The 18,434-nt window shown below is 45.1% G+C and overlaps 1 protein-coding gene and 1 pseudogene across 1 annotated transcript in view; one reads left to right on the top strand and one right to left on the bottom strand.

Annotated features, from left to right (window-relative positions):
* The window catches only part of LOC105481075 (UDP-glucose ceramide glucosyltransferase), a 39,388-nt gene extending 21,215 nt beyond the window's left edge, over positions 1-18,173 (bottom strand). The window contains exon 1 of the mRNA XM_011740364.2: positions 17,660-18,173. Coding sequence (XP_011738666.2) covers positions 17,660-17,757 — 98 coding nt within the window. The 5' untranslated portion in view covers positions 17,758-18,173. The remainder of the gene's footprint in view (positions 1-17,659) is intronic.
* LOC139358196 (selenoprotein H-like) lies at positions 811-1,551 on the top strand (annotated as a pseudogene).
* Positions 18,174-18,434: the final 261 nt, after the last annotated feature.

The following is an 18,434-nucleotide window of genomic DNA, read 5'->3' as shown; positions in this document are numbered from 1 at the left end:
GGGTGCCTATCATCCCAGCTACTCAGGAAGCTGAGGCAGAAGAATCGCTTGAACCCAGGGGGTGGAGGTTGCAGTGAGCCAAGATTGCGCCGCTGCACTCCAGCATGGGCAACACAGTGAGACTCTGTCTCAAAGAAAAGAAAGCAGCAATGCTGGAGAACAGACAACATGCCCCAGTTAACATCAGGCTGTCCCAACAAGATGCCATTCAGTACAGTGGTGGTTTCTAAAGGAAGCCACTGAAGGCTTCCTCCTACTTCTCATAAATACATGACGAGTACTTCTCATAAACAAGTCTCCAAGCATTCGACAGTAATTAGACACTAGAACAATCATGGGTCCATCTGCAAGATATTCTAAGACACATGTTCTTCCACATTTTAACATCTCTGACATCAATGGTACCCTACAATTGCTGCCAGCCAGATGGCAGCTCTGACTTACTATGAAAATCAACCAATGAGAACTTTCAGATGATCAAAAAATACTTGCATCAACACATCTCGATTTGATAAAATCCACCATTAAACTGGGAATGACTTTTGGAGGGACACCAGTACCACTACCCAGACCAGTTAGCCATGGGTTTTGGTCTCTAACTAAGGCAAGTGTGTGCTGTAGCAAATATCTAATGTTTCAGATAAAGCCATAAAAACAGTTTCATACACACATGAACAAATGCACGCCCACACACACCAGGTTTACAATGGAAAAACTTAAAAATCAACAAGAAATTTCTAGAACAGGGTGGAATCAATTTCTGATACACCAAGTAACAGAAAACACTGGAGGCCTCCAGGCCACGTGGGCGCTGCGGACCACGCTTTCCGTTCCTTGGGGAGAGGTTTCCGCTGTAGGAGGGTAGCTTCCGGGCTGCGGTCTTCGCTGCCCACTTCCAGCTCAGTGGTCGCGTCTTTGCACCCCACCCACCAGGCCTGCTGCATTCGCGGCCAGGTTCTAGGCGCCATGGCTCCCCGCGGTAGGAAGCGGAAGGCTGAGGCCGCGATGGTCGCCGCAGCCGAGAAGCAAGAGAAGCTGGCGAACAGGGGGGACGGAATGGAGGAGGCAACCGTTGTTATCGAGCATTGCACGAGCTGACGCGTCTATGGGCGGAACGCCGCGGCCCTGAGTCAGGCGCTGCGCCTGGAGGCCCCAGAGCTTCCAGTAAAGGTGAACCCGACCAAGCCCCGGAGGGGCAGCTTCGAGGTGACGCTGCTGCGCCCGGACGGCGCAGTGCGGAGCTCTGGACTGGGATTAAGAAGGGGCCCCCACGCAAACTCAAATTCCCTGAGCCTCAAGAGGTGGTGGAAGAGTTGAAGAAGTACCTGTCGTAGGGAGATTTGGGTAGAAGTCCTCATGCTGAGCTTTGTGTCCCTGGTGATGTTGGAACATTAATGATGGAACATGGCCAAACTTCAGTCATGTGCCTGAAGCCATGGTTTCTTCCCCGCCAGAAATGAAGGTTCAGTTGTGAGGCAACCCTCTAGTAAGGCATTGCAAAAGTTACTGGATTTGGTTTAATAAAAGTTGAAATAAAAAAAAAAACAAAAAACAAAAAAACAAAACACTGGAGCACCATCTATCGCAGTGCTACTCAAAGTGTGGTCTGATCCAGTAGTTGCTTTTTACTGGTTTGCAAGTGAGAAACAATTGAGTGAAACCTTTTAGAAACTTGTATAGCAATTTAACATTGCCATGACATCAAGCATGTGATCAGCAATTTATTTTTATTGTAGTTACCAAAGTACTGGCTCATGGCAGATTGGAAATTTTTTTTTTTTTTTAAAAGACAGAGTTTTGCTCTGCCATCCAGGCTGAAGCGCAGTGGTGCGATCTCAGCTACTGCAACCTTCACCTCCCGGGTTCAAGTGATTCCCCTGCCTCAGCCTCCCGAGTAGCTGAGATTCCAGGTATGTACCACCATGTCCAGCTAACTTTTTGTATTTTCAGTAGAGACAGGGTTTCACCATGTTGGCCAGGTTGGTCTCGAGCTCCTGATCCTATGTGATCTGCCCGCCTCAGCCTCCCAAAGTGCTGGGATTACAGATGTGAGCCACTACACCCAGCCAGATTGGAAAAATTTTAAAGAACAACTGCTTTGCCATAGATAGTTTGGAAAATATTGATCTACAGAGTTCATCTAGAGGACCAGATGGGCAAAACCATGATCTAAAATGCATATAACCACAAAAGTAATCACTATTCTATTTCTAACAAAATAGCAGACTAGATGCCTGAAACCTACCGGGTAAAGAACATCTAGACTGCTGGGGAAAAAGTTTATATTACACAATTAATTGATTGAAAAGGAGATATATATATATATATATATATATATGAGAGAGACGGGGTCTTGCTCTGTTGCTCAAGCTGGCATGCAGTGGTATAATTATCTACATCTCCCGGGCTCAAGCGATCCTGCCACTTCAGCCTCCCCAGTAGCTAGGATGACAGGTACACGCCACCAAACCAGGCTAATTTTTAAATTTTTTTTTATGGAGATGGGGTCTCACTATATTGCCCAGGCTGGTCTTGAACTCCTGGGCTCAAAGAATCCTCCTGTCTTGGCTTCTTAAAGTGCTGGGATTACAGGCATGAGCCACCACGTTCAGCCCCTGAACTGGTAATATACTGATATGGCTCAAATCACTAAAAATATTAAGAGGGTCTGATAAAAGAAATCTGCCACCACTACCCCCTCATCTGCCTGTTTCCATTACTGCTTCCCTAGCATTACTAGTTTCTTGTCCTTCCAGAGGTTTTAAAAATGCATATACAAGTCAAAATACATACCCATATTTATGGTATACATGAGTTATATATGTACATATTCATAGATATAAACTTTTCTCTCTTCCTTTTTAATACAAGTGTAGTAAAAGCATGTTTTACAATACATAATTGAACCGTTAGGAAAATAAAGAGAAGAGTCTCTAAGGTCAGAAAGGAGAAAAAAATCTCTCAGCGAGTGAGTGCTGGAGTCCATGCTTGCCTCCTGACCATCCACTGGTCCCTGGTGACCTGGAGATGGAGAGAAGCCTGAGATAATACTGACAGTACAACTGTTCTGAGAGCCTTGTGTAAATCTGGACTTCCTGAAAGGCAAGCAGAAAAATCCTGATCCATACAGGGAAGATGCAGATGCTGTCTATCTTGGATTAAGTCCTCAGTGAAATAGAACAAAAGAAAAAAGTCTTGGCCAGGCGCAGTGGCTCATGCCTGCAATCCCAGCACTTTCAAAGGTGGAGGCAGGTGGATCACTTGAGGTCAGGAGTTCGAGACCAGCCTGGTCAACATGGTGAAACTCCGTCTCTACTAAAAAAGACAAAATATGGCCAGGCATGGTGGTGTGCACCTGTGGTCCCAGCTACTCAGAAGGCTGAGGCATGAGAATCCCTTGAACCTGGGAGGCGGAGGCTGCAATGAACCGAGATCGCGCCACTGCACTTCAGCGTGGGTGACAGAGAAAGACTCTATCTAAAACAAAAACAAAAACAAAAAAGAAAAAAGTCTTCTTGGAGAACACCTAACCACGTGGGTCTGGGCCAAGAATGCAACCTCCCTGTACCTGAACAAAACCCAAGAGAAGAGAAGGAAATGAGGGAAATCATCATATATGACCACAAATAATATGAAAAGAACCACACAAGTTCTAGAAATGACAGTTATGATCACTGACATCAGAAATTCAAAAGACAAGTAATACAGAATCCTGCATACTCACAGCTTACAAAAGAATTGGAATCTAGATTAGAAGAAGCTACCTAGAATGCAGCCCAGAGAGGGGGACAGGCAAAGACACAGAAATGATGAAAAAGTTTAGAGATGTGGACGACAGAACAAGGTCTAAAATCCCAGTGATTTTTATCTGTTGGTCCCACTGTGTGATCCTTAAGTGCTATTAAACTACCAAAAACATGCAGGTTAACTGCTGACCAAATAACAGAGAAACCTGGCCCACCAATAATCTCAGTGCCTGTGGCAAGGCTTTAGGTTAAAAACAGCAGCAACGAAGACCATCTAAACTGTACTGAATAGTCTAGAGGTGATTACATTTTGGTAAAGTTTAAAGTAGATCCTATTTTTCCCTTCTCCCAAGATGTTTTACTTTAAATACCATTAGATACACCTTCTCCTTTGAAGAACTTTTCGTGTTGAGAATGCAGTATTTTATCATAGACTCATTCTGACTCTCCCAACAGCCACAGAGGTTTATGGATGAAGAGAATTGTTAAGTACTGTGTCTGACATTTCTACTCAAAATAAGCCAGACTATATCACAGGACCTTTAAAAAAACATATTTGTGCCTCCCCTCTGTCCCTGTCTCTCTCTAATATTTTCTTTCCAAAACCCAACGGATCAGTTTGTCGTGTACCCCCTAGGGTACAAGATCCTACCTCGCAGAATACTGTTTCAACTTACATAATGCAACCAACGAGGCCACGTGGTACAAATTACTTGAAATGTTTGTCAAAACAATAAAAGAATATCCATTAGGTCACCAAATGAACAAAACACCTGTAGCACCATGCTTGGCACACAGTGGTACTCCATGACTACTTCGCAGTCACTTACTGAACAACATCTTTAGAGCCCCGAATGTACACTAGTCATTATCATATGCACTAAAGATGCAACAAGCAACAGGTGAATTCCCTGCTGTTGAGGAGCTGTGGCTTTAATGGGGAAGTTGGGTTGCACATGCCCAGAAAATCTTCTCCTTACAAAACTCTTAATAAACATGTCAACAAAGCTTTGCTCTGGACCATCGTTCCACACGTGGAAACAATGCCTTTGGGCATGACCAGTGTGTTGGACGCCAATCTACAGATTTCTACATAGAAATCATGAAAGAGTTTGAGATGTGGATGACAGAATAAAGAGCTCTAAAATCCCAGAGATTTTTTTCAAAAATTTTTATAAAACCCCAGTGATTTCTTTTTCAAAATAATTTTTTAAATCCCAGTGGTTTTTTTTTTTTTTTCAAAATAACGAAGTTTCCAAGGTCAGAAGTAGCCTTGGGGCTGGTGCAGTGGCTCACGCCTGTAATTCTAACACTTTGGGAAGACGAGGCAGGTGGATCACTTGAGGTCAGGAGTTCAAGACCAGCTTGTCCAACACGGCAAAACCCCATCTCTACTAAAAATAGAAAAAGTAGCTGAGCGTGGTGGCACACACCTATAATTCTAGCTACTCGGGAAGCTGAGGCACAAGAATGACTTGAACCCAGGAGGCAGAGGTTGCAGTGAGCCAAGATCGTGCCACTACACTCCGGCATGGGTGATGGGGGGCGGGGGCGGAGGGCACTGTGATCAATTGCCTAGTGTTTCAAAAAGGCCTCAATGGTGGAGACCTTAAAGTGGGGCAGGATTATAAGTGGCTCAGACAGGGTCTTACAAGTTTTACTGGTTTCCAACCAGTTTTTCTTTTAGTGTCTCAGATCAGGGTTTCTGCATTTCCTAGACAGTATGAACTTGAGCCTATGATTCCTACACGTTGCACAAGCTTTCTCATGGGTGTCCATTTCCACCCTCAGCCTAGGGCAGACGACTTGCTTTCCAGGTTCTATACTGGGAATCCAGTTCTTACCTTCCTGTAATGCATTTGGCTTGCAGCCTTGACCTTTTTGTTGGGGAAGTGGTGTGAGGGGGTACTTTTTATTGATACATAATGTACATATGATGAAGTCACATGTAAGTACACAGCTCAAAGAATTTTCTCAAAGTGAAACTGCCATGTAACCAGTACCCAGATCAAAAAACGGTATTAGTAGAACCCCAGAAGTCCCCTCAGGTCTCCTTCCATGTACTACACTCCCCTCAAGGGTACTCCCTGTCCTGACTTCTAACAGTACAGACTAGTTTTGCTGGCTTTAAATTTTTATATAAATGGAATCCCATAGGATGTATCTTTTCTGTCTGGCCTCTCTGGGTTGCGTTATGTTTGTGAGATTCACCCATGTTGTTACATTTAGCTATCATGTACTCACTCTTGTTACTGGATAGTTTTACTAATATACCACACTTTATCTACTTTCTGTGGATGGATGTTTGGGTTGTTTACAGTTTGAAGTTATTACAACTAGTGTGCAGCACTGACTCTGTCCTCACACTAATACTAAAAACCCTACTCTTCCCACCACCCACCAAGCCTTCAACTTTTGGACAAGATGAAGAAACACTAACTGGATTTACTCTCTCCCACCTGAAACAACCAAAAAATCAGAAAAAAATACAGGAGACAACAGTTTTGAAGATATTGGACATCAAGCAAAGGAAGAGAGTGATTCCTATGACACAGAAAATAAGGTAGGCCGGGCAGTGGCTCATGCCTGTAATCCCAGCACTTTGGGAGGCCAAAGCGGGAAGATAATGTGGGGTCAGGAGTTCGAGACCAGCCTGGCCAACACGGTGAAACCCCGTCTCTTCTAAAAATACAAAAAATAATTAGCCAGGTGTGGTCTCGTGTGCCTGTAATCCCAGCTACTCAGGAGGCTGCACAGGACACTCACTTGAATCTGGGAGGCGGAGGTTGCAGTGAGCCAAGATCGTGCCACTGCACTCTAGCCTGGGCAATAGAGCAAGACTCCATCTCAAAAAAAAAGAAAAAAAAGAAAAGAAATTGAAGAACTCAGTCAAGAGTCCAGAAAAACAAAAACATCCAGCACCCAACACGGTGAAATTCAAAATGTCTGGCATCTATTAAAAAATTTCTAGCCATGCGAAGAATGAGGAAAATACGACCAATAACGAGAAGAAATATCAGTAAATTGAAACCTCCCCGGGATTCAAATTAGCAGACAAGACCAACCCACTACTTTGCATTCCCTCTTGTTTCTGGAATATGCAGATTTTCCTTTCATATTTTCAGGCTCTGGGTGTATAAGTGTCTAATCATTATAGCATTTCCATGTGTTAATAGGAGAGGTGGTTCTCACATGTACACAGGCCACCTCTCATTCAGAAGTAAAGTCTGTACAGGACGCTGCAAATGCAGTGTGATACAGACTATCGTCAAAGTATGTTTAGAACACTTTGAGAGAAGAGAGATGGAAGCATCCAACTATTTCTAGGAGGCAGTCTTTCCAGACTTTCACACTCCCAAGTGTGGCTCGTGGACCAGCAGCATTGGCAACACCTGGGAGTTTTTCAGAGCTTCGGAATTTCAGGCCTCACCCCTCAAAACTACTGAAACTGAATCTTCAGTTCAGTAAGATCTGTAGGTGATTCACAGGCACACTCAAGCTTAAGCAGCACTGCTTTAAGACTCATCTCCGCTATAAATTCTTCGTGACTTCACAGACAAGGCTGAAAAGGCCTGGAGCTCATCCTCTAGGCAAGAAATAACCATGAAAGACTAAAAGGAAGCAACCAGGATCATTTTTGTATTTATAGAAGTTAAGAGAATAAAGTACAGGCAGGGGAGATGGAAGGCAAGGGAAAAATATTACAAAGGTCCAAAAGAAAGAGAGAGACACACAAACCAGAAAGGTATAAGAAACAAGTGAAAGGCTGGGTGCAGTGGCTCATGCCTGTAAGTGGCTCATGGGAGGCTGAGGCGGGTAGATTACCTGAGGTTGGGAGTTCAAGACCAGCCTGGCCAACGTGGTGAAACTCCGTCTCTACTAAAAATACAAAAATTAGCCAGGCATGGTGGTACACACCTGTAATCCCAGCTAATCGGGAGGCTGAGGCAGGAGACTCGCTTGAACCCAGGAGGCGGAGGTTGTGGTGAGCCGAGTCTGCACCACTGAACTCCAGCCTGGGCAACAGAGCAAGACTGTCTCAAACAAAACAAAACATACACACAAAAGAAACAAGCGAAAGAAGCAAAGTCAAGAGAAGGTGAGAACTCACAATCAAGGAGCTTAGCCAACAACTGATGAGGGTGTTGGTGGAGGGGGAATGAGGGAGAATGAGGGGTATATCTGGGTCAGGTTATGGTAACTAATGGTGCCATTCATAAAATCTAGGCACAATGAGAGATGGGAGAGAGTAATGAACTTTTGAACGTACGAACTTTAAGTTACTCTTAAGACATCAAGTGGTGATGTCTCATCTAGGAGACCACAGGTTTGCAACTTTCGGTATAAATAACGCCCACAGGTAGAGATCACAAGTGAATGAACCAGATGAAGAGACTAGGAATCTCCATTTTTCACAAGCATCCCAAATGATAAAGGTTGGCAGTAACCTACACTTGGAGAAACACTACAGTAGAATATAAATTCTCCAGAGCCCAGCTAAGCAACAATACATAGTATGTTCTCAATTTTTAAAAATAATTGTGAATAAATGAAGAGTAAATAAGTAAACAGATACAGAGAGCTCAGCAAGTAAGGTTAGCCTAGAGATAAAAATATAGAAGCCATCCACTGTAAGGTAAATACACAAGCTCTCCGAGGCACAGCATTCTCAGAAGATGGCCAAGGAATATAATATTATTGAATCAGTAATGCATGAAGGAGAGGCCAGGCACAGTGGCTCATGCCTGTAATCCCAGCACTTTGGGAAGCTGAGGCGGGTGGATCACCTGAGGTCAGGAGTTCGAGACCAGCCTGATCAATATGGTGAAACCCCCGTCTCTACTAAAAATACAAAAATTAGCCGGGCATGGTGGTGCGCCTGTAATTCCAGCTACTTGGGAGGCTGAGGAAGGAGAATCACTCGAACCTGGGAGGCAGAGGTTGCAGTGAGCCAAGATTGTGCCACTGCACTCCAGCCTGGACGACAAGATCGAAACTCCCTCTAAAACAAAAACAAAAACAAAAACAAAAAAAAAAAGAGTGATGCATGAAGAAAACTAAAAGTGGGGATCAAAGAACCAGAAAGACAGCCAGGGTGCAAGTAAAATGACAGAAGGGTTTATCTGGCCAAGCTGTTTTCTTTCTCAAAGGGTTCAAGAAAGAGTAACACTGAATGCTGCTGGAGAGACCAAGATAAGAATGGAAATGTTCGGTAGATTACATATGTACTTACTGCTATCTCTGAGCACTTTTGGCAAGAATTGGGGCAGTTCATGGAGGATAACGGTAGAGAGCTAAAAATGGGTTAAAAAGTAAATGAATGGCAGCTGAGATGTGATAACAGTAAACAAACACTAGTTTCTACTGAAACCTGCCACTGAGTGAAAGGGCCAAAGAGTGGAACAGAGGGCTTCTACTTTAAATTTTTCTAGTTTTTTTTGAGATACAATCTTGCTCTGTCACCCAGGTTGGAGTGCAGTAGCAGTCATAGCTCACTGCATACCACCGCCTCTGGCTAATTTTTAAAAATTTTTTCTGTGGCAATGGGGTCTTATTATATTGCTCAGGCTGGTCTTGAACTCCTGGCCTCAGGCGATCCTCCCCGCCCTGGCTTTCTAGTCGAAACTCCCCCCCACCCAGATGAAGTTTTGCTCTTGTTGCCCAGGCTGGAGTGCAATGGCACAACCTTGGCTCACTGCAACCTCCGCCTCCCAGATTCAAGCAATTCTCCTGCCTCAGCCTCCGGAGTAGCTGGGATTACAGGCGAGTACCACCACGCCTGGCTAATTTTTTGTATTTTTAGTAGAGACAGTGTTTCCCCATGTTAGCCAGGCTGGTCTCAAACACCTGACCTCAGGTGATCCACCTGACTCGGCCTCCCAAAGTGCTGGGATTACAGGCGTGAGCCAACACGCCCAGCCTCTAGTTCAATTTTTTAAAGACTACTTGAAATTCTTTAAAAATTCAAGAAGAGCTAGCCGAAGGGCAAAGAGATAAAAGGAAAAAAGTAATTTAAGCATGATGGGATCCACAGTATGAAGTAGGAGCTAAGGTCATCCACCAAGAACGCGGTAGAATGAAGATTTAGAAGAGGTTTTTTAAAGTGATGGGTATCAGAGCTAACTACAGAAAAAAAAAAAAAAAACACTGCCAGGCAGCACTGCATGCAGGTTTAGCTGAGCCCTGAGACTACCAATGTGTAGTAGTATTAGTCCACATGGCTGTGTGATTACCCTCTGTAGGATTTTCAAAGTTGAGCAGCTATCATTATTGGATGGATTCAGGATAACAGGGCAGACTGACACGAGGTGAGGCAAGAGGCAAGATAATGAAGTGATGAACTGTGGGCTCTGGGCTAAATGGAGAATTAAATAAAGCCAAGAGGTGGCAGGTGCTGGACACAACTGTGGACAGACAGCCCGTGGCAATCATTCTCAGTCTAGGCTGCACATCCATGTCACCTAGCGAGTTTTGAAAATACTGATGCCTGAACCAATTTCACCTTGTCTGTAGGGGTGAGCCCCAGGCAGCAGTCGTTTCTTTTTTTTTAAGCTCTCGATGTGACTCCATAGTGCAGTCAAAGTTGACAATCACAGGTCTAGAAAGACTAGGTGACTGAAGAATGGAAAAGGCCTATAATCCTAGCACCTGTGGAGGCCGAGGTGGCCAGATTGTTTGAACTCAGGAGTTCTAGACCAGCCTAGCCAACATGGTGGAACCCCATCTCTACAAAAAAAATACAAAAATTAGTCAGGCGTGCTGGCATGTGCCTGTAGTCCGAACTACCCAGGAGGCTGAAGTAGGAGGATTGCTTGAGCCCGGCAGGTCAAGGCTGTAGTGAAACATGATCGCACTACTGCACTCCAGCCTGGGTAACAGAGAGAGACCCTGTCTCAAAAGGAAAAGAAAAAAAGTCAAGGTGGGAACTTTTTTTTTTCCCTGAGGCAGAGTCTCGCTCTGTCACCCAGGCTGGAGTGCAGTGGCACGATCTTGGCTCACTGCAACTCCCGCCTCCAGGGTTCAAGCGATTCTCCTATCTCTGCCTCCCGAGTAGCTGGGATTACAGGCACCTGCCACCACACCTGGCTAATTTTTGTATTTTCAGTAGAGATGGGGTTTCGCCATATTGGTCAGGCTAGTCTTGAACTGCTGACCTCAGGTGATCCACCTGCCTTGGCCTCCCAAAGTGCTGGGATTACAGGCATGAGCCACCGCGCCTGGCCTGTCTCATTTTTAAATAACTTCTTCTACAGTTTTGTTGTCAAATTTGGCTTTTGCAAGAGGAAAGCCCGGGATGCAGGGAAACCTACTGGAGGCAGGTAAAGGTTAAACAAGGAGGGTGGACTCCTTCCTCTTCAGATGGCGGGAAGAAGCCTCTGCAGTAACCTTAATACAGCTCTTCAGAAGTGAGGCACAAGAATTTCACTCGGCTGGGTACAGTGGCTCATGCCTATAATCCCAGCACTTTGCGGGGCTGAGACGGGGGAATCACTTGAGGCCAGGAGTTTGAGACCAGACTGGCCAACATGATGAAACTCCATCTCTACTGAAAGTACAAAAATGAGCAGGGCGTGGTGGCGCGTGCTTGTAGTCCCAGCTGCTTGGGAGGCTGAGGCACAAGAATCACTCGCACCCAGAAGGCAGAGGTTGCAGTGAGCTGAGACCACACTACTGCACTCCAGCCTGGGCGACAGAATGAGACTCTGTCTCAAAAAAAAAAAGAAAAAAGACAGAATTTCCCTCTAGGTTTCTAAGGAAGACTATGAATTCCACAAGGGCAAAAGTTCACCCTGCTTAACAGCCCCAGAATGTGTTGTTTTTATAATTCCGCTGTGTGGTTCTGCTGAACCAATTTATCTGACTCTAGGAATTTATCTTCCCTGCTCCATGTCACAGAGCTTGTTAATATTTCGTGTAAAATTAGGTTCACTGCTATATCAGCAGGTCCCTAACTTCACATAGTCCATGCCAGCAATTTCCAGTGACTAATGACCTTTGTTATGTTATCACTCATGACTGTATTACTGTCTGTTTATAATCAGTATGTCATGACCAATTTACTACATATAGCACGTATTTCAAAAATGGTATTGCTTCAAAATGGGCTTCATAAGCAATAAGTAATGCATGTAAGTAATGTAATAAGTAAAGCACACCTTCTTGTGCAAGCTTAACTTTGCTAACACAAATTCTCTCACAGAAGGCAAAATAACCAATAGTGAGTTATCTCTACAGGAAAACAAATTCTGCCCACTGGACAATGGGCTTACCACACTACAGAATGTAAAAGATTCCACCACCATAGAAAACAAATAGGAGATGGCTGGGTGTCATGAAGGGCACCTAACCCAACAAGGAACTAAAGTCCAAAATGACCTGAATGAGTAGGAGTTAATCAAACAAGAAAAAAGGAAGGAAAGAAGGAAGAGAAAGAAAAAAGAAAGACAATTCCAAAGAAAGCACATTGCACGTTTGGGGAAATGCCAGTAACACAACGTTGCTGAAGAAACAGGAACGCAGGGATGGCCCAGCTCCTACAGAGCTGTGCTTGTCTCATTAAGGAGTTTGAACTGTAACCTGCAGGCAATGAGGAATCATGGTAAGATTTTAAGCTACTGTGATCCAAGATTAGTAATCCAGAAGGATAAAGGCTACAATAAGAAATATAAAATTGAAGGGGCACAAGGCTGCAGACAGAGATACCAGTGAGTAGACATAGTTTCAATATCTAGGGTAGATATGAAGATGTACTGAACTAATTAATGTCAGAGAGAAAGGGAGGGATAATGAATCAATAGAACCATCACTGAATATTAAAATCTTACTATTTCCACGTTGCTCTTTTTCTTTTCTTCAACTTTTAAGTTCAGGGTACATGCGCAGGATGTGCAGGTTTGTTAACACAGGTAAACATGTGCCATGGTGGTTTGCTGCACAGGTCATCCCATCACCTAGGTATTAAGCCCAGTATCTATTAACTATTCTTCCTGGCCGGGCGCGGTGGCTCAAGCCTGTAATCCCAGCACTTTGGGAGGCCGAGACGGGTGGATCACGAGGTCAGGAGATCGAGACCATCCTGGTGAACACAGTGAAACGCCGTCTCTACTAAAACTACAAAAAACTAGCCGGGCGAGGTGGCGGGCGCCTGTAGTCCCAGCTACTTGGGAGGCTGAGGCAGGAGAATGGCGTGAACCCGGGAGGCGGAGCTTGCAGTGAGCTGAGATCCGGCCACTGCACTCCAGCCTGGGCGACAGAGCGAGACTTCCGTCTCAAAAAAAAACAAAAACAAAAAAAAAAAAACAAAAAAAAAACTATTCTTCCTGATGCTCTCCCTTCCCTCACTGCCCCTCACTTTGCTCTTTAAAGCTATCACACTATAGTCTAATTCTGTGTCTTCCCAAGCTCAGGTTAAACGGGCAACTGCTGAACTGCCTTAGTCATTTCCCTGAAAGTAGCCCTGTAGCAATGATCCTGACTGATGAACGTTTGACCACAGTCCAAGGGCATCCTCAGGACTAAACCCAAAAAAGACGTTCTCAATTTACATTCCACTAAGGCTCAGAACACCAAGTATTCATGAATTTAAGGCAAAGATCATACTAACTAAAAATAATATCCCAAATGCTAATATTTACATTAAAAACACAACCAGTTTTTGACAGGTCATTTATCGCAGTTATCCTGACACAATGAGTATGCAAATTCCATTCAAAAACTATGCATTGGGTATTGAAGTTGCTGTACATTAGAAACAGCATATTTGGGCTGGCTGCAGTGGCTCACGCCCGTAATCCCAGAACTTCAGAAGGCAGAGGTGGGGGGATCACTTGAGCCCAGGAGTTTGAGACCAGCCTGGGTAACAAAAAGTAGCCGGGTGTGATGGCATGCACCTGTAGTCCCAGTTACTTGGGAGGCTGAGGTGGGAGAATTGCTCGAACCTGGGATGTGGAGGCTGCAGTGAACTGTGATCAAGTCACTGCACTCCAGCCTGGGCAACAGAGAAGACTGTCTCAAAAAAATAATAATAAACAAAATAAAGGAAATATGTTTGCAGAAAACAGAATTAACTTTAAAAATCTTAAAAAATCTCCAGGGGGCCAGACACGATGGCTCACACCTGTAATCCCAGTACTTTGGGAGCCAAGACAGGTAGATCACTTAAGTCCAGGAGTTCAAGACCAGCCTGGGCAGCATGGTGGAACCCCATATCTACAAAAAGCACAAAAATTAGCCAGGTATGCCTGTAGTCCCAGCTACTTGACAGCTACTTAGGAGGCTGAGGCAGCAGAATCATTTCAGCCTGGGCTGTGGTGGCTGCAGTGAGCCAAGATCGTGCCATTGTACTTCAGCCTGAGCAAAAGAGCAAGATCCTGTCTCAAAGAAACACACACACACACACACACACACACACACACACACACACACCTCTCCAGGTAAAAGGACCTCTGTTTTACTTGAGGGTAGCTAATATTTAAGGACACACAAATTATTTCCACACTAGCCTAGCACCTCCAGTAGAAAGATAAAGCCTGATGCTAAACATTAGGACCTTATGTACACAGGGAAATAATAATAATCTGAGGTGGATGGGATAGGGGAGAGAGCATGAAGCAAGGTTTCTGCTCAGATCATTTCATCATGCAGCAACATGGCTCCCAAGGGCTAAAAGGGAAAGACGACCACCAGTTCTAGACTTTTACACAATTTCGCCTCAGGCCCCAAGCTATCAAGCCACACTAGCGCTCACAAAGAAATAAAAAATAATTAAGAAAAATAACCCATAAAGGCTATTCAACTTGCCAAGGCTATAATCTTTAGTTACTTTTAGGAAATCTTCAATCTCAACAATAAGACTCTTGAATATGAAATGTCTCTAATCTGAATGTTACCTTTAACACTGTAGGCAGAAATCCTAAAAACATCTGCCATCTAAAATAGGTTAAGAAAGGGCAATGGAAGCTCTGAAACATACCCAAGTAAAAAGCAGAATTTAGTCTATAATAAAAATATTTCGAAACAGTGGAATAATCAAATAATCATTTGATAAGTAATTTTGGACAAGTCTCTAAATACTTAGAAGGAACTATAATTAGGGCTCTAGCTCTCATAAAACGAAGTAAAATACTGGGTGAATTAAGGGTAATATGTGAAAAAATTAAGAAAAAATAAAAATACTAAGAGGAAGCGGAGACTAACATATATAGTAATTTGGAGGAATAAGGAAGATATAAAAATTGTAAGTTAGAAAACGTAAAAGAAACAGAAAGACAGGCCAGGTGCGGTGGCTCAAGCCTGTAATCCCAGCACTTTGGGAGGCCGAGACGGGCGGATCACGAGGTCAGGAGATCAAGACCATCCTGGCTAACACGGTGAAACCCCATCTCTACTAAAAAAAATACAAAAAACTAGCCGGGCGAGGTGGCGGGCGCCTGTAGTCCCAGCTATTCGGGAGGCTGAGGCAGGAGAATGGCGTGAACCCGGGAGGCGGAGCTTGCAGTGAGCGGAGATCCGGCCACTGCACTCCAGCCTGGGCGACAGAGCGAGACTCCGTCTCAAAAAAAAAAAAAAAAAAAAAAAAAGAAACAGAAAGACCTATCTACCTAAAACACACATGCGCAAACACTTTTCTCCATGTCAAATATATGTACAAAGTTAAAAGACAAATAACAGATTGGGGAAAAGAATGCTACATATGACAGATAACAGAAAAACAACCTTTATATCACAAAGATGAATTCAGCAACAGATTGCATCACAGGCAGGATTATGAGTATGTAATTTACATCTAAATGTAACTAGCATATAAACGTATTTTAAAAGTGCTCAATGTAACTTTAAAGGAATGAAAATAAAAACAGTGAAATGCCTGCTACTTAGTGTTTGTAAGGCAAAACGGGGCTATCATACAATGTTACCAGGACTGTGAATATATATAACATTTCTATGGGGCCAATATGTATCAAAGTTTAAAATGTGCACCACTTCTGGCCCAATAATTCCTCTTTCGGAAATATAACTAAGGAGATCATCTCTCAAAGATGTATGCATACAAATTCATCACAGTGTTGTTTGTAATCTAGATAAATTGGAAACAACCTACACATCCATCAATAATAATAAATTTCAGTACCTGGTAAACTAAAATATCATGCATCCATTACAAATGATGTAGAGATCATACAGATATTGACATGAAAAAAATGGTAATGACATTTTACAGGATAGTTCCATGTGAACAGGGGCCTTGGATGTTTGCTCTTCATTCTTCCAGCAACTAGAACAGTGCCTTGCACAAAACGGCTTTTCAATAAACATTTATTAAACAGATGAACTTTAAAGCAGGTTACAGAACAATAATCATAATATAGCCCTTTTCTCTCTTCCCCCTTCCCCTCCATCCTTTGCTCTCTCTCACACACACACACACACAAATTGGAAGGACAGTCACAAAAGGTTGACAAGGTAATGTACTTTTGGTGTGTGCATGCTTTATTTTTCTCCATCCCTATCTATTGCATAAATTCCTTACACGGTAAGCATTTTTTATTTTTATGACTGTAAAAAGTAACAATTTTTTTAAAGGAAAAGAACTCACATATTTTAAATGAATTCCAGAATGTGCTCAGTGACTAAGCTCACAAACTCCAAAAACTAAAGTCAACAATATCCAAGTGGCATGTTTTCTTTCACTTTCAAAGAAATATCAGTATAACTTGTACCAGCAGCATCTTTCTTAGTACCAGGAAATGCCACACTGTACTAATAAAATACAGTGTTTCCAAAAGCAAAGGCACACTTCTTCCGCAGTAAAAAGGAAAAAACAAAAACAAAAACAACTAAAAGTAACTAATTTCTTAAAGGCTCTTCCACTAACATACACTCTATTCTAGTTCATGGTAACGATTACTATATACAATTGTTCTTTTTCTCACCCAGACTAAAAATCCAAGTGAATCGATATCAGTAATGTGCTCTATATAATTTTTTCATTTCTTTACAGAGGCAGACTTCACCTTAAACAGTGGATATACCAAACTAGCCACATACCCCATGTCTCTATTCATGCCTTCACCCAGTTCTATTTCACTTACATGCTTCATCACAATCTCATAACCTTATTCAGATTTTATCTGCTTCTTCCTTCTAGAATGTAAGCCCCATGAGGACAGGAATTGTGTCCTGCTCACCACCGTGTCCCCTGGCCAAGAATAGTGAATGGTATCTAGTAGGCCTCAAGAAGTATTTGTTAAACAAAAATGAAAAGATGTGGCGGGCGGGGGGTGAGTACAAATCTACGTAAGACAGTAAGACGAGGAATTGAAAAAAGGAAAGAAAACCACGCTGATATGTACAAGCTACAGGACTCAAAGCTATCATGCCAGCTCGCAGGTTTGGTGGACATTTTTCAGGGTGGACAGGTGCTTCACACCTATCTAAGCGCACAGAGCTCTTCCAGGAAGAAGAAAATCCACAGGGAGGTGTCCAGAGAGCTGTGAGCAGCTCCCAGAAAAGTGGACACAATCACCACCCTAACAGAAACGTGGCCCAGGTCGGAAGAAAAAAACAATACACCATACATCTCGGCCCAGATGAAAAATTACACGAATCCCCAGCACAACCAAACCGATCCACCACCTTCATTCAGCCTGACATGTAAGAGCAGTCTCCTTTCGCCTGGCTGGGCAGTCACCGGCAACCCAGCAAACCCTTCCCTCGCCCAACACTTTTCCCTCTCAAAGACCACCGCCACTGCCGGTCCGAGGGGCGAGGGAACGGGGGGGAACAGCCTGAGGATCAGCTTTCTCCACCCCCGCCCGAGCCCAGTCCCCTTCAAAGCACAAACATTTCCCATTCTCGCCTGTCCCCGAGGCCCGGACCCCCGCCCCGAGCCCCTCCTGCGGTCCCTCACTCACGTGTAGATGATGGCCATGAAATGCATCAGCCACAGCACCAAGAAGAGGACGAACCCGAAGACGGCCATTCCCTCCAGGGCCAGGTCCAGCAGCGCCATCCCCCGGCCCGCCGGCCCGGCCCGGCCCGCTGCGGCCGCCAACACGGACAACCCTCCCGCAGGAGGAGGACAGGATGGGCGCCCGGTGCGGGGGCGCGGGAGGCGAGAAGAAGGTGGGGAGAGGAAGGGGCGGAGGGGGGTGGGGACGGAAGGGGCGGGCAGGGCCTGCGCGCCCCCGCCCGCGCGCTCTCGCCCGCGCGCTGTCTTCGGCGCGCTCGCGGGTGGCTGCGGGTGCTGCGGTCTCCCGGCTCTGGTCGGGGCAACTGCGGCCCCACGCCCCGGCTCGCCTCTCCCGACCCTCGCTGCGGCCGGCCAGACCCTGCGCGCCGGCACCTCCGCCACCTCTCCGTCTCGCCGCTGGGCTCCCGGCCGAGCAGCTCCGCTGCCTGGCTCCGCCGCCGCAGCTCCGCGCACTAATCAAAACCGGCGGCTCGCGCCCCACTCCTCGGCGCGTCCCGCCCCCGGAACCGCGGCGCCCGCCTCTCCCAGGGGCGGTGCCCCCGCCGCTCCACGCCCACCCTGCCGCCCGCGCGCCCGCTGCGGCGCCGGCGAGAGCGCGCCGGGGAGATAGTGTCCTGCTGTCCGCTGGACGCCGGCCGGGCTTCCTCCGGCTCTTGGCTCCGGCTGCCGCCCGCCTAGGCGGGAAGCGGTGTAGCCCTGGGCCGAGCTCCCTTGGC

Source organism: Macaca nemestrina, chromosome 14 (assembly GCF_043159975.1).
Source record: "Macaca nemestrina isolate mMacNem1 chromosome 14, mMacNem.hap1, whole genome shotgun sequence".
Lineage (NCBI taxonomy): Eukaryota > Metazoa > Chordata > Mammalia > Primates > Cercopithecidae > Macaca > Macaca nemestrina.
This window is presented reverse-complemented; position numbering and strand designations above follow the sequence as displayed.